The sequence below is a fragment of the Sylvia atricapilla genome, chromosome 1 (assembly GCF_009819655.1).
Source record: "Sylvia atricapilla isolate bSylAtr1 chromosome 1, bSylAtr1.pri, whole genome shotgun sequence".
Lineage (NCBI taxonomy): Eukaryota > Metazoa > Chordata > Aves > Passeriformes > Sylviidae > Sylvia > Sylvia atricapilla.
In genome coordinates, this window is record NC_089140.1 from 136,762,542 (window position 1) to 136,775,877 (window position 13,336).

The 13,336-nt window shown below is 36.5% G+C and overlaps 1 protein-coding gene across 2 annotated transcripts in view; it reads right to left on the minus strand.

Annotated features, from left to right (window-relative positions):
• Window positions 1-13,336, minus strand: part of CSMD3 (CUB and Sushi multiple domains 3) — a 580,968-nt gene that overhangs the window by 156,350 nt on the left and 411,282 nt on the right. For both annotated transcript variants that reach the window (XM_066334988.1, XM_066334980.1), the window contains one exon: window positions 4,031-4,225. In XM_066334988.1, coding sequence (XP_066191085.1) covers window positions 4,031-4,225 — 195 coding nt within the window. The remainder of the gene's footprint in view (window positions 1-4,030; window positions 4,226-13,336) is intronic.

The window sequence follows — 13,336 nt, forward strand, 5'->3', positions numbered from 1 at the left end:
AGCTGATTTTAATAAGATCATTGTAATTAAACACTTTATTCATTTCTAATACTTTACCTACCATTACATGATATTATTACTTCTTAAATGAAAGCCTGAAATCATTACACACAACATTTATTATTCAATGGACTTTGTAAAGCCGTATCATGAATTCCAAATGTATATACAAAACAGCAGAGAGAGAGTAACACTCGCTGTGGATAGAAGCATGTGTCTGTATTTATTGCTGTTTTCCAATCTTTCTTGAATTATTATTATTTATAGTTAATTCCAGTAATATTTTCAAACTTTTTCTGATATGCAGAGAACTTTAAGAAAAGCTCAGCTTTTAACTCAATCATATTAAAAAATAAAAAAAAAAAAAAAGTGAGGTTTTTCAGCAAAATACCAACCGTCTGCATAGCCATAAAGAAAGATACTAGTTTTGTTTCCTATTTATAAAACTATTTAAAAAATCACTCACACATCTTCAGAAAAATGAAACTACTGTCTCCAAGAAGTATATACTGGTAACTAGTCAGTTACTGCAAAATCCACTGTGTCAAAGCTAGATTTTCTCATTTTGGCTTTTTGGCTTAATAGTTCTTGGTGTACAATGGTCTCATTTGCATGGATGAGGAATAATGAATGTGGTCATACAGAAAAGAATCTGTAATGTGAGATTTACAGATTAAGGTACACTCAGACTTAGATGCATTCTCTTTTACTTTACTCAGGAATCTAACTGCTAAATTTCAACACATACATCTCTGCAAAATAGAGTTTGTTGTATGCTTTTAGTGCAAACAGTACTGCTTCCACAGAATATTCAGATATTTCACTAGATCTAGTATTTCCTGTATTGCTGCTCTAAGTCATATCCTGCTGAGCATGCAAGCAGATTAAATCCTGTTAATACAGTCCAGATGCAAATGGAAAAATAAACCTTCTTAACAAGTTCTTTGAATCCCCCTTCACGACCTTTTAAGAAGCCTGTCTCTCTACTGACTATATGAAAGGAAAGCTTGGAATGGTAAAGCAATGAACACAATTATGTGAAAAACGGGAAATGGAAGCTTGGGAACAAAAATTAAGTAGTCAGAAGATAATTCAATAACAATAAAATAAAATCCTTTATATTTTTTTCAAAATACCTTCAACTGATTTTTCAAAAAATTGATTTTTGACTATTAAAAATTAGCCTTTCAGAGTAGTCAGAATTTAAATAGCATTTTTGTATTAAAAAAAAAAATCCTAATTGATTTCAATTCTACTTCTAAGTACTGAGGTAATTGTCTATGTGATTTTACAAAACAAACATGCTGTTCTGGGCAAAAAGAAAGTAATAAATGCTTTTTAAGTAATCAACATATGCCGATTTCAAGTAAAGTGTGCTGCTTAAGTGGTTAAACTGACCATTACTTTAGAACTATAAAACACAGAGAACCAGAGGGTCTCATTACAGTAACATTCAGCTTCATTAACTGCAGGAATATTCTGGCTTTTGCAGTTGCTTAACTCATTCCTCATTCAAAATTTGAAATAGATTTAAATAACAGCCCTTTGTATGGTCAGTAAATAAAAAGTGCATAAAAATGTGAGCTATAAAGCCTCTGATTAAGTAAACAATGTTGAATGATTTATGAAAAAGTTGTCAGCATTTCCTATGTTACAAAACAATAAGCAGTAAGATTATGCTATTCTGTGCACATGTGTCTTCTCTCCTACAAATTTTCAGATACAAACCTGATCTGAGCTCCCTCAAATTGCCATAGTAAGTTAATACAGATCAAAAGAAACCGAAATAATACTCTGAATTGGTTTTGCCACCAAACAAAAAAGTGAATAAATCATAGGCATAAGCATACTCTCATAAGCAGATATAAAAATATTGGATATTTTTAGATATATCTTACAGATGGAATTATTTTGAAGCCTGGATTCAAATATTTCCAAGGATTCAACAACATACTGTAATGAAATGTAGTAAAATATTTTAGTGACCAATAAATTATTTCTTCTTGTAGGAAGAAGATTTTCACCTTCAGTTATGAATATGATTTCCTATTACTGGGCTTTTTTGCTATTCTGTAAACAACTGTTGTTTGCCACTAAAAATTTAAAATTACCTATAGTTGCTGAAGCTGAGAGAAATCATTAATCATTGTCTCTGTCATACTAATAATGCATCCACATATGTTCATTACATCCCCTTCTTAACATCCATAGTGAAATACCAAATACCTTAGCATATTACCCTATATAACCTTAGCATCTGTTCGATTTTTTTTTCTTGTAACTAATGAACTAACTAAATAAACCCTCCACATACACTGAGGTGGTAATTTATATCATATTTCATTGTAACTCTATCAGTTTCAATGCAGCTGCAAAAATACAAACTGCAGAATGGAGGAATCTGATTTCTACTATGCAAATTTTACTGCGTAGGTGAGTCTGGTTTTCAGGAGCTAAATTCAGCTCTCAAACACTTTCTGCCAGCTCTGTAACTGAAAGCTAATTAACTGATATAATCTTTCTTATATCTATATAAAAGTTCCATTTTACTTTAGGTAAATCACACAGAAGTGGAAAGCATTGGAAATGTGGTCAAAATATAATTTAATATATCACAGCAACATAACTACAAAGCTCCATTGATTCTTAACTGGGGGAAAAAGCAATATAGGAAAAACAAATGGAAACGTCTATTCAGTGCCATCATATCCTAAAGAAGCACGAGGTTTGTCACTTTGAAATAAGGCCTTGTTCATCCAGGAAAGAGAATGGTCCAGTTGGAATCAGTGAAAGACATACAGTACTTCTCTTACATTAAAATTTATTTTTCCCCATTTATTATGGTGGCAGTACTTCAAAAGAAAACACTCTCTCTTTACTGAACGTTACAACAGACAGCACTGGAATATTGCTAAGCAGATTATAAGTGACACTAATAGACATAATTGTTGCATCAATAAATTATTTTTTTATCTTTCATTACCTATCAAAAAGACCTTCCCAAAAAAGCGAATCTTTCCCCTATAGTACACAACAACCTTCCTCACCAGCTCCTCCCTGAAAATCAACATTAATCCCTCATTTTAAAATGAGGAAAGATATATGACTTTTAATGCAGAAAGTTTAAAAGCTTGAACACACTTCCAAAAATTTGCAAGGGACAGTGTCCCAATTTGATGACACTGAGTTTTGGAATTCAGTACTATGATGGTTTTGGTAGATAAGGAAAATACTGAACTTCTTCAAATGCTTATAATATTGGATATTCTTTAGATCTGAGAAATTTTATTTTGTTTGTTTTGTGCTCAATCTTACAGAACATGTGACTTTTCATGAAGTTAAAATTGTAATTTGCTATCAATTTCTGTTAGGAAATCAGTAAAATAAAAGTTTAATCTTTTCTTAGTGTTTAAATCTGAAAATGCTGATGCTTGAGACTATCAATGGTCATACAACTAAAGTCAGAAGAGTCTTGAAATGAGCAGTCTGTAAAAAAGTTTGTAAAAGTTTGCGGTCTGTAAAAGTTTGAATAATTGGAACTTTCCTGCATGTCAAGGCTTAAATGTTCCACAGACCACACACCCAAGAATTTAAGTATTGTAATGTGGTATATACAAAATATTTCACCTGCATGTTTTCAAAACCAGTAGTAACAAAAAGAAATAAACATATATTATGACATCCAAAGTATACTTATTGTCGTATTTAAATACATATATATGGTATATATCTCTATACTCTGCTGTAAGTTAATTCAAGAACACATGTTGACAGGGAGAATGACATTACTACTAAGCTCTATTCACAATAATGACACTATCCAAGGTTGGATAAACCTATAACAAAAACTGGAATCAATAGTTTACTGAGCTGTCACATACGTATTTTATGGCATATATCATTGGAAAGGTCTTTTTTCTGAAAGACAATATTATTAAAATCACTTTGAGTTTTTGCCTTTGTTCCTTCCGTATTACAAAGCAAGAGGAATGACAATGGCAACAAAAATAAATGAAAGAACTCTTCTTACCATGACAGCTGGGCAGGGCTCTGTTCCATCCAGGCCTTCCATCATCTCCCATGATACATGTTAGTGTAGAGTATCCTTGAAGAACATATCCTGCATCACAGTAATATGTAACAGTGGAACCCAGCTTATAATCCATTCCAAGTCTTGTTCCATTCATTATGTTTCCAGGATCAAAACAAGACTCACGGAGTTTCGCTGTAGAGGAAACAAGTGTGAATATAATTCTAAATATAATTATTTATATATCAAATAAATATATAATTATTTATATATCAAAACAAGACTCACGGTGTTTCGCTGTAGAGGAAACAAGGGTGAATATAATTCTAATATAATTGAAAATTAATAAATGATAATTATAAATAAAAATAAATTAACCTAAATATTTCCTGGAGTTCTCTTGAGGCCTTCTTTGAGCACTCTGTAGAACATGGGGTTTTTTTAAGACTTTCCATCAAATGTTTTCTCTCCTTCATTTTAACAACTGTACAAATTACTATATAATGACAGAAACTATGTCTTCTGTCCTTAAGATAATTCCTATAGTGCTCCATTTTGGATTTTTCAGAATTCATTCTGATCAATGATAAATTTATATAGTTAGGTTAAGTTAGATATATGGATATTGGAGCATATATGGAGATATATGCTCCAGTAGATAAGGCACATCCTAGTTTTAAAATCTGTGGTGTGAAAACTGGTAAATGGAGTATATGAATAATATGAACAATTTCTTGCAAAATAAGAATTTTGCAAACAAGAATGTCTTTAAAATAAATAAACCTCAAATGAGTTCCTACATATATGATATGACGGTATATTTTAATATACATATTTATCCCTCCGTGGAGGAAAAAATATAAAATTATTCCCTAAATGCATCTCATTTTTTATCATTTATAGCTATTTGTTTCAAATTATTGGAATAAATTCAAACATATGCATACACTTTTACATTTGCTTCCCTTTTACTTATATAATGTGAATAGCAATGCCCAGTGACACACTGAACAAACATAAATATTCAAAACTTCTAATTAACTGCATTATTTTGCAGAAATTGAGGAAAGTAAAGCATTAGAAAAAAATGTAATTTCCTTTAAAGAAAAATGAGTAAGTGTATTATGTAGAAGCTGAAATAAAGCAGATTATTTTGTGCAGTGCATGATGGAGTCTGCAATATAATATTTTATCAAGCAGAAGAGGGAAATTTCAGACTTTCTTTAACATTTAAGGGTCTTGTGGAGAAAATCAATAGGGAGTACTTCAGTTTTTACAAAACCAGTACCAGCTTCTAAATAGATTCAAAAGCTGTTTCTTTACCAGGAATATTTGTACTGTGGAAGTTTCTGCTACAAGTAGGTATGGTTGCCAAAAGACTATATGAACTTTGAACTTCTTGGAAGGCTTTTTAAGAGTTTTGTATAAAAAGATACTTTATCTGATCCTGTCAGTACCTAAACTGAAGTTTCTGAAAAATTACAGATAAGCAGGAACAATTATTATTTATTTGACTTTTATATAGTTCGGCCACACATAAACTATTGGTCACTACAAAAGCCAAGCTAATGACCTAAGTACATCCCTTAGGGCCACTTTTATGTTGTAGTATTTCTGAGAGGAGATAAATAATTACATTGCATTTACATTTGAAGAAGGAAATACAGAATAATTCTTTTAATTTTCAATTTCACAACTTCTTAAAGAATGTCAAGATCTCCTGATGTGTTTAAAATTTTATTACGATTTGCATATATAATCTACAGAGCATGGTTCTGATATGAAAAACAACAAAGCAACAAATAATACTACAATAGATCTTTAATCATTAAGAACAGGTACTGACATTGATTCATATAGACAGTCATAGTGTGTTTTCTAAAATTTATTAACACTCATTTAAAAATTTGGACAAAAAATGAAAAGTTGAAGGATGTAATTTACTAGAAAGTCTATAAGATGTCACATAGATATTAATAATTATTATGTAAACCAACCACACTTTCATTTGAGAAGTCTGGCAGGACTTACGTCAGATTTCAAATTCTTTCAAGTATAAATATCAAACTTAGGGGAAAAGGAGGAAAAAAAGGATAATTTAATTTAGTATTGTAACTAATATTTTAGAAAATAAATACAATATTATTTTTCCTCTTATTGAACCAATATTGCTATATGGCTATTGATTCGTAATTACTATTGTGAGATCATAATTCCTGAGTTTATGACAAAAATAATTCAAAATGTTTCAAAGGTACTCTAGGAAGTACACAGATAAAGCCGATAGTACTAGCCAAAAAAAAAAAAAAAAAAAAAGGGAGAGACAAAAATAAAGTAATCTATTATGTCTGGTGCATAAATCAAAAATTGAGAAAAGAATGATCTGTCACAGCACAAATTATCTCTAGGGAAAAAATACAGCCCTGTAATTTTCTTTTCCCCAAAAATTACAGTTGTGACAGGCTCCTGAAATTGCTGACTAAACAGTAAAAATGTCACTATAGAAATAAAGTTTCTTAATATCAATTCTGAAAAATAAAGCCTGAAATACTAATCACCTTAAAACTCCTTCTGCAAATCTGAAGGAACTGCTAAATGAACTTGTAGAAAAAGTAAGCTGAATATGCTACAATGTATGAAGAACAAATCAAATGAGGCAAAAGGATTCTTCAGATCTGGCTGAGAACCAATGAAAAAAAAAACAAAAACGACTGTTCCAGAAAATTTGTAAATGCTCCCAGGAGATAGGTGGGAAAGTTCTTCACCACTGATGTCATGCTGCTCCAGCTGAGGACCACAAGACATTGATTACCCCTTTAGCCCTTCCCCTTTTTTCTCCTTAAGAATATTATTATCATTAAGCTAAAAACACTTAAGGGCAGTGATAGGTTTAGCAGAAAATCAAAGAAAATACTGTGTTATTACGATGATTTTTTTTTTTCAGTAGGAGCATTTAAAATTATTTTCTGTAATAAGGAGGCAGGATTTATTTATTTTTTTTTTTCATTAGACAGTTCAGATTTGGGTTACAGTAATGTTACACTCTTGGCTGTGCATACCAGGTGTCAATTCCTTCTGTACACAATAAAATTTTGCAACAAGCCTCAAAGAAACCAGCATTTGCTTTTCTGATAACGTTGTCACACCAGTGGATCAAGTAAGGCTCTGAAATACAGGCCGAAAACAGTGGCACATGCTGTTTCAATCTCAAGGGCAACAAGGAAGTCGTTGCTGAAAAATACAGAGTAATGATGCCAAAATCCTCCTGAAAACTAGTATCCCAGTGCATGGAAAACAGTACATGGAAAACAAGAGAAGCAAGGGCTTTGTCCAGAACGTGATGACTTACTGCTCCATCCCTAAGTTTCAAAGAGAATAAAGCCATAATAAAGTCCTTGGAGATAATATTATAGATATACAAAACTATATAAAGCAAGCATCCCATAATTATTTTCCAGAGAACTTAGCAGAATTAATAAGCTTTTCCTCCATTATAATAACATAGAAATGTAGTGAGGGAGAGGGAATGGGAATAAAACTCAGCCAGAGACATGTTTACAGATCAGACCTAGGACATGGGTCAGTCTGAGATTTGGATCTGAAAAATATGGCCCACCAATGAAGTATAATTTGAGGACACTGGCACTTAAAATAGGATTAGTGTACATACAGGGCACAACTGCATCAGTTACAATTTGTATGAAAAATTAAGTTCATGAAATTAGAAAAATTTAGGTTGAAAGAGATGTAGTACAACTCCCAGGCAAATCAGGGCAAATTTGATCAGGTTACTTAGGCCTTTGTACCTAAGTACAGTTATGATTTTGCACCTAGTTCAGTTATGATTTTGAAGAATTCCAATGACATGGTCTAAGGGCAAGCAGTTCCAAAGTTTTACTAACTTCAGAGTTTTCTTAATATATAATTGAAATTTCTCTTATGTCAACTTGTCAGTCCATTAGCTCTCAGCTTACCATTATGAGCACCTGAGAAGACTTTGGCTCTGTCTTTTCAACACACCCTTACAACACTCCCTCCTTAGGTAGTTGGAGCAAACCCAGTTGGGACAGTTGACACCAAATAACCAAAGTTTGATCATACCATATGGTATGGGGTCCATATCATATGATGTCATGCCCAATATAAATTTGGGGGTAAAAGAAGGAGTGGAAGGCATTTGTCTTCACCAGTCATCATTAGGTGTGATGGAGCCCTGCTTTACTGGAGATGGCTGAACATATGCTTGCCCAGGGGAATGAATCCCTAATTTTGCTTTGCTTGTGCACACGGCTCTTGCTTTCTATATTTAAACTGCCTTTATCTCAACCCATGAGTTTCCTCACTTTTACTCTTCTTATTCTTTCCCCCATCCTGCTGGGAACTGAGGCAGCCATTTTCCTGGAAAACACCCTTTCGTGATTTTTTTCCTTGCAACTCACATTCATATGACTCTAGGACTGAGGCTGATATTCTATTTCACTTTCTCATGTTCTCTCCACGTCCAGTTTATCCAGTGATTGTCCCTCCATTTCTTCCCAGGTCTTCACTGCCAATGAAGTGACATTTGATGTTCTCTGTAAAAACTTACAGCATGTGGATCATTTGCACTGGACTTCTGTATCTTTGGATAACTGCTCAGTATTGAGGCCATCATAAATCAGCTGCAGCATGTCTAATTCCTTCAGGTACTGGATACCTCTCCTCATGGTGGTCTATTTGCCTGAATGGATGATAACATCTTCTTAGAAGGGATACCTTTTCCTCATGCTCAGATGGAGTCACCTTCAGAGGCTGAGGGTTTGTGACCCATTTTCAATCAAGTTTGTCAATGTCCCCTTCCCTATAAAGGGATCCTAGGTGCTGGACTTTTCCCTCTAATTCCAGATTACTGACCTTGTTAACCCAGCATTGGTGCAGCCAAGATGACTGTTTGCTGATTGTATAGTCACTGACTTGCTTATGAGTTCTTCCTCCTCTTGTGATGGCCCTTTGGAGTAGCCCTCTTCATTCATTTCCTCCTCCTTTCCCTTCTTACTAGGGGTTTCTTTTCTTACCAAACAAGATCTTTGCATCCAATATTTCTATTTGTGTGTAGGAGTGACTGATACCAGCAGAGGTTGCTCCTCTTGGTTCAGTTGCAAGGCCTATCACAGCAGCTGGAGTACCACAGCAGAGTTCCTGTTGTTTTGTTGTCAGATCCAGAGGCCTCTTCCACTTGAGGATAGTGAATTATATTGAATACGGCTTGGTAGGCCCGGGCCAGGTGCCAGCACATTGCAATGATTTGTGCCTCTCTGGAATTGCTAGTGTGACCAGATACTTTCCTCACATACTTTAGACATTTTTCAGCATTCTACACAGGGCTGAACTACCAAACACTGGAGGTGCCCACTATCCTTGGTACTTGTCCACGCTTTCCCATGCACCCTATAACTTGTAGCAATCCAGCTTCAGGGCAGATCTCAGGGCAGTATTCCTAAATAATTGTTTAACCTCAAAACCTGAAACACATGCAGGAGACATAGCAATATGAATACATTGGTCTGAACACCTCAAGGATATTCAAAACCCTCAAGACCTATTGAAATTAGCTTGAAGGAGAATGAAAAGGTGAAGGGGAAAGGAAAGGTGAAGGAGTGGGGCAAGTGTTCCTCCGTATCTGCCCCATATATTGGTTCTCTGAGGAGAAAAGACAAAGGTTGTGATTGATAACAATTTTCAATAGGTGGTTCCCTAACAGTACAGATATGACAACAATACTGAGCAAAAATACCAGATTAGTCTCACTCACTCAAAACCAGGAATTATTTTATCACATCCTGAGCCAGTGTTACACAGTCCATCAAAATTATATCCTTAATCCAATACCCAGAGGTAACAAAAGATGAACATATAAAGAAAGTAAGTTGTTGCATAACTCAATTCTCAGAACAAGCACAACAACTCTGACTCCAAATAAATCACTATTTTGACCAGTGACTATAAAACTAACATAATGGATGATTAAAACGAATTTGTTTTAACACGCTGTGGTCAGACCTGCAGTCAACTCATCAAAAAGGACTCTTGAGCTTTAGCCCCAGTCAGCAACTAAGGACCAGGCAACTGCTCACTTGTTGGGATTCACAGTGGTATGGGGAGACAACTGCAAAGGTTAAATTGAGATAATTTGTAGATTGAAATAAGAATGGTTTAATAGTTTAAATAAAATGTAATAATAATAATAATAATAGAAACAATAATAAATTGTAATAGAACATTTTTAAAAAGAGACAGATATAAAACCCCAGAAAAACAAGTTATGTAAATGAAAAACAATTGCTCATGACCAAGAGACTGATGCCCAGCCAACATCTAAGTAGGCTCCTCCAAGCCAGAATATCACATTGGAAAGTTGCTGTTGTGGCTGTGTTGTCTCCCAGCTTCTTCAGCTTCCCCAGCCTCCTCACCAGCAAAGCAGCATGAGAAGCCAAGTCCTTGATTCAGAATAAGTACTGGCCAGCGGCAACCACAACACCATATTTTCCACATTATTCTCATCCTAAATCCAAAATAAAGCACTATACTAGCTGCTATGACGAAAAATAACTTTAACTCAGCTGAAACCAGAATGCTTTGTTTAGTGCTCCTGTCAATCTTATGCCATAACCTCACATGATCCTTTGAGTAGCACTGACATACCCCTCCAAACTGATGTTGTCCACAAATTTGGTCTCTCCCATCAAACAGGTTATTAACAAAGAGAATATTGACTACATTACTAATCACAATACTATCAAGATTCTCAGCTCAGCAGTCAAGCTGATTTTCTGCCTTTGTTATTTACAGAATAATAGAACAGAACTTTAGAACCATAGAATCATTTAGGCTGGAAAAGATCTCTAAGATCATTGAGCCTATCTGTAAGCCCAGCACTGCCAAATCCACCACCAAATCATGTCCCCCAGTGCCACATCTACATGTCTTTTAAATACTTCCAGGGATGAGGATTCTACCACTTCCCTGGCAGCCAGTTCAATGATTAACAACCTCTCATGAAGACTCCCTTTCCTAAATTCAATCTAAACCCTCCTTGGTATAATTTAAACCATTTCCCCTCGTTCTATTGCTTGTGACTTCTGAGAAGAGACTAACCCTCCCATCACTACAATCTCCTCTCAGGTAGTTGTAGAGAATGTAAGGTTTCCTTCCTTTTCTCCAGACTAAATAACCCAGCTCCCTCAGCAACTCCTCATAAAACTTGTACCTGGATCCTTAACCAGCTCCATTATCCTCTGTCCATACTCCAGAACTTCAACATCTTTCCTGTCATGAGGGGCCTAAAACTGAACACAGGGTTCAAGGAATGGCCACACAGTAATGGTTCTTATGATACACCTAAGTCAAGAAGTGCAGAGGTACACTTATCAGATATTCCCAGCAAAAATGGGATAATTCACTAAGCAAACTGACCATCTGCTTAAAGGATTTTGAGCTGTCCAGCTTTCATAATCCTTCAAATTTTTATGTGAAACGAAGTAGTTCCTTCTGTTTATGTCTTTTTTTTTTTTTTTTTTAATGATGTTAAAATTCATATTCCAGTTATAATAGCAGGAGAAACAACCCTCTCAGGTGAACAGGGAAAATTAGGGTTAGGTTAAGTCCATTTTCCAACTTCCCCCACGTACATATACACACATAAACACATGCCTGCATCCTCCCATTACTTAGATTTTCAGTCCCTTTAAAAGTGTGCTGATAGCTATAGCATTTTGCTAGCACTGTGACTCTGAAGAGGAGAAAGACATCTTAGTGGCACACATGGGTTTTCAGTAATGTTAGAAATAGTATTCTGCCTTGATTACAAAGCGTCCTGTCCTTCTGTTAAAGCAGATTTGGGGAAGATCCTTTTTGATCGATTTCTCAGATGAAAATTAAGTGCAAGCACGGCCATAGTTTATCTGAGAACTTTTATTGATAAAGAAAGATAAGTGTTCCTACCGAAGGGGGATAGAAAAGGGAGCAAAGAGAGGAAAAGAGAGGCGGAGAGAGAAAGAGAACACGGGCACAGCTGCTCCCTGCTCTGCCCCCGGCAGCCGGAGCTCACCAGGCTGCGGTGAGCCCGGGCGGCCCGGGCGCGGTGTGCGAACAGCAGCCGGCGGCGTGTCTCTGCCGACGGGGAGGAACAGGCTGCCCCGGCCACGGGAGAACTCCGGCAGCAGCTGCGGCTCCCGGGAGCGGTGTGCGAACAGCAGCCGGCGGCGTGTCTCTGCCAAGGGGGGGAACAGGCTGCCCCGGCCACGGGAGAACTCCGGCAGCAGCTGCGGCTCCCGGGGCCCGGGCGCAGGCAGGCTGCAGGCGGCTGCTCCGTCGGGAAAACTGGGCACTGGGGAGCCGGGGGGTCCAGCTGCTCTGGGGAGGCGGTGGAAGCATGGACAGGGGCGGACGGGACAGCCAGCCAGGGAAGAAGCAGGACAGCAAGGAGAGAAAGGCGGGGACAAAAAGGCAGAGGAAGGGGGCCAAGATGACCCTCCAGCCGAGCCCGACACCCTCCGAGAAACTCAGAAAAAGCGGCTCCCCGTGGCGTTGCAGTTTCCTGCCTTTATGTGCTAAGGCTCCTCCCATAGCCTCATTTCCCGGGCATTTTTCCCGCCCATCCAGGGATCTGTTCTCCGGTAAGAGGGGTTACTTCCAGTCTGACCATGGAAACTTCCTCTGCCCTGCTCGGCCGCCTCCCCGGGGACAGCATCTGTACAGCCCCCAGAATAACTTTTCATCTCATGTATAACACGTTGAGGCATAAATAAAAATTAGATTGGTCCTTTTCACGAAGTACAGCAGTTCACATCTTTGTTTAAACCTTGATCAAGAACTCAAAGAGACTGTCTCCCTAATAAATATCCTTCATGCTTGGACTGGTGGAAAGGAGAAACACTTATTCCATGACACATGACTTCATTCAACAGCACAGAAGAAAAAGATTAGCCTCTTTAAAAATAATATCTTTTCTTCTTCAGAAGTTCTGTGATCCTGAATCACTTCCTACAGCATTTCCATCTGCATTTATTATTTTTCAATTTAGTTGAAAAGAAGAAATAGCTGTGAACTGAAACACTTCCTACATCTGGGCTCACCATCTACATGGTTGAGACCTACTTTTAGCTTTTCAGGACTAGCTTATACTGTGGAGACAACTCCCTTGACATCTGTAGAATCCCATGACTGTAGGAAAATATAAGGAGGCTTCATGGGCTTTACAAAGCAATAGATACATTATTCTTTCCCTTCTATGCCTTTGCACTTACTAATTGCTCTCAGAATAAATGG